A 2,764-nucleotide genomic window follows, 5' to 3' on the forward strand; every position below is an offset into this window, starting at 1 on the left:
ATATTTCCAAACCTTTTGGGCATTCAATCCCTCACACATAATATGCTGCAAGGTTTCAGAATTTGATACTATACAATAGTGACATTTAGAAACTAAAGGAATGCCCAACCGCTGAATTACATCATCCGTTGGCATTACTCGTCTTTTCAATCTCCAGCAATGAAATGACATTTTTTTTGAATTTTATCAAGCCAAAGCCACCTCCTCCACTCACATAATTCCCCACGTTTTCTACAGATATCCCACGCTGATTTAGTTGTGAAATTACTGTCCTAAGAGCTCTTCCATATAATTGCATCCGCCCTGTTTTTAATCTTCACATTGGCCTCGAAAATCATCTGAATAACATCCAACGGAAGCAGGTTACGTAAGACTTCCAACTTAGGCCCCCTTTCATCAAACACGTCGGCAACCTGCAAGCTATCCCTTCCCATAACCGGACACAAGTCCTTCAAAGGTCCTCCCCCTAACCAATTATCCATCCAGAAATTTATGTTCCCAACCCCAATCAGCCACTTAGAATTATGAATAATTTTCGGCATCACCTACATAATCCCCTTCCAAAACCGTGACCCTTTATTCATACTCATTAAATTATAAACATGGTCCCGGCAAAGATATTTTTCCTAGAAAACATCTGCCGATAGCGACACCCCCGTAACCAAACTTCATAAAAAGAGATTCCTGCACTTCCACCAAGTCTCTAATGCCAATATCACCCTCTTCCACTGGTTTACAAATCTTATGCTACGCTACCCATTTACGTTTCTTATTTTCCAATGAGGATCCCCAAAGGAAATCTGAAAAAATTTTGTTAATCATCCCAAAAACTACCTTGGGCACTTTTACTACCGACAAAATATGAATAGGCATGCTATTTAAAACATGCTGTAAAAGCAAATTCTTACCACCAAACAATAACATCTTACTCTTCCACCCTGCAAATTATTTTAATTAGACATGAGCTTCATTTAATGCATTAATTGATCATGATATGGCTTAACATGTGCAATTTGAAAATTATGTACTTAGATAATTTCCTAACACTACAACACAATTTGTATTTTGTGACATAGGAAACTATTATAAAAACTGACCAAAATGTCACTAAAGACATTTGGTGACACTACAACAAAAAATATTTTTTGGGACGAAAATTTTCGTCCCAAAATATATAGATTTCATTCCGAAAGATTTTTTGGGACGAAACAAGGTCGTCCCAACATCACTGTCCCAGAAGATATATTGGGACGAAAATCACAATTTCGTCCCAAAATATATCTTTTGGAACGATTTTGAAATTGACCGTTCGATACCGTTCGAACGATGACCTTTTTTGTCACGGTTAAAATTCGTTCCAGAATGGCGTTCGAATGCTTCTCAGTTACCGTTCGAACATTAATGTAAAGTTTCTATGAACTTAGAAACAGAGTAGAAGAATGAATATTGAATCAATCGAATTACTTTAAAATGTGCAGAAATGAGCTATTTATACATCTGATATATTCTAACTAAATTAACTGTCATTAGCAAGTTGTTTGGCTGCATGTGATTTTAATTCTAATTCCTTGATATGGTTATTTATATTCCAACACCCCCCCTCAAGATGAGAATGTATATTAATCATTCCCATCTTGCGAATCAGATGATGAAAACTTAGGGAACCAAGAGGCTTGGTTAAGATGTCTACAATCTGATATTTGGATGGAATATGGATAATATTGATGAGGCCTTCTTGCAGCTTCTCTCGAACTAGGGGGTAGTCCAATTGTATGTGCTTGGTCCTCTCATGTTGGACAGGGTTTGAGGCTATAGCAGCAGCTGGTTTGCTATCCATGTAGAGTAATGCAGCTTCAGAATGTTGAACATTTAAATCAGCCAAAAGATAAACTAACCATTGTAGTTCACAAGTGGTAGAAGCCAATGCCCTATATTCAGATTCAGCAGAGGATCTACTGACAGTAGGTTGTTTCTTTGACTTCCAGGAAATAAGTGAGTCACCTATGAAGATTGCAAACCTAGTTATACTTCTTCTTGTATCAAGGCAACCTCCCCAGTCACTGTCCGAGTACCCTTTCAGATGTAATTGTGAATTGGCAGCAAGAAATATGCCTTGTCCAGGTGTGGCTTTGATGTATCTGAGAACTCTATGAGCTATTTGAAGATGACAAGTAGTTGGACTAGCCATGAATTGACTTAAGGCTTGAACTGAATAAGCCAAATCTGGTCTGGTAATTGTGAGATATAGCAGACGACCTACAAGTCTTCTATATGCAGCAGGGTCTGTTAGTAATGGTGAGGAATCATGAGCTGACAGTTTAAGGTTTGACTCCATGGGGAATGCAACTGGTTTAGAAGCAGATAAACCACTGTCCTGTAATATGTCAAGAGCATATTTTCTTTGACATAAACTAATGCCCTTTTTGGATCTAGCAACTTCAATGCCCAAAAAATACTTCAGTTCACCCAAGTCCTTTATTGTGAATGAATCATGTAGGTACTTTTTGACAATAGCAATCTGTTCAAGACTATCTGAGGCCAAAATCACATCATCAACATATATAAGAAGTACCATGAAGCTGTTGGCAGTCTGTTTAATGAATAAAGATGAATCTGATTTTCCTTGGCTAAATCCAAACTGAATCAAAGAAGTTGACAGTTTTGAGAACCATTGTCTCGAAGCCTGTTTTAATCCATATAAACTCTTTTTGAGTTTGCATACTCTAGGATCATTAGGAGAAGCAAATCCGAGTGGTAGCTGCAT

General features: G+C 37.6%; 1 protein-coding gene across 1 annotated transcript; it reads right to left on the reverse strand.

The window, feature by feature from the left end:
- Positions 1 to 272: 272 nt before the first annotated feature.
- Positions 273 to 2,764, reverse strand: LOC122289262 (uncharacterized mitochondrial protein AtMg00810-like). The gene is made up of 2 exons (XM_043096244.1): positions 1,666 to 2,764; positions 273 to 466 (listed from the first exon to the last, which is right to left on the reverse strand). The coding sequence occupies exons 1-2, from the start codon at positions 2,762 to 2,764 to the stop codon at positions 273 to 275; spliced, it is 1,293 nt and encodes a 430-aa protein (XP_042952178.1).

Source organism: Carya illinoinensis, chromosome 12, assembly GCF_018687715.1.
Source record: "Carya illinoinensis cultivar Pawnee chromosome 12, C.illinoinensisPawnee_v1, whole genome shotgun sequence".
Taxonomy (NCBI): domain Eukaryota; kingdom Viridiplantae; phylum Streptophyta; class Magnoliopsida; order Fagales; family Juglandaceae; genus Carya; species Carya illinoinensis.

What these genes read in the sequence shown, in the direction of transcription:
- LOC122289262 (XM_043096244.1), bottom strand. Translation starts at nt 2,764, where the DNA reads ATGCAGCTACCACTCGGATTTGCTTCTCCTAATGATCCTAGAGTATGC. An exon ending in CATCTTAACCAAGCCTCTTG is followed by an intron (nt 467 to 1,665) that starts GTTCCCTAAGTT and finishes ATAATTGGTTAG; the next exon opens with GGGGAGGACCTTTGAAGGAC.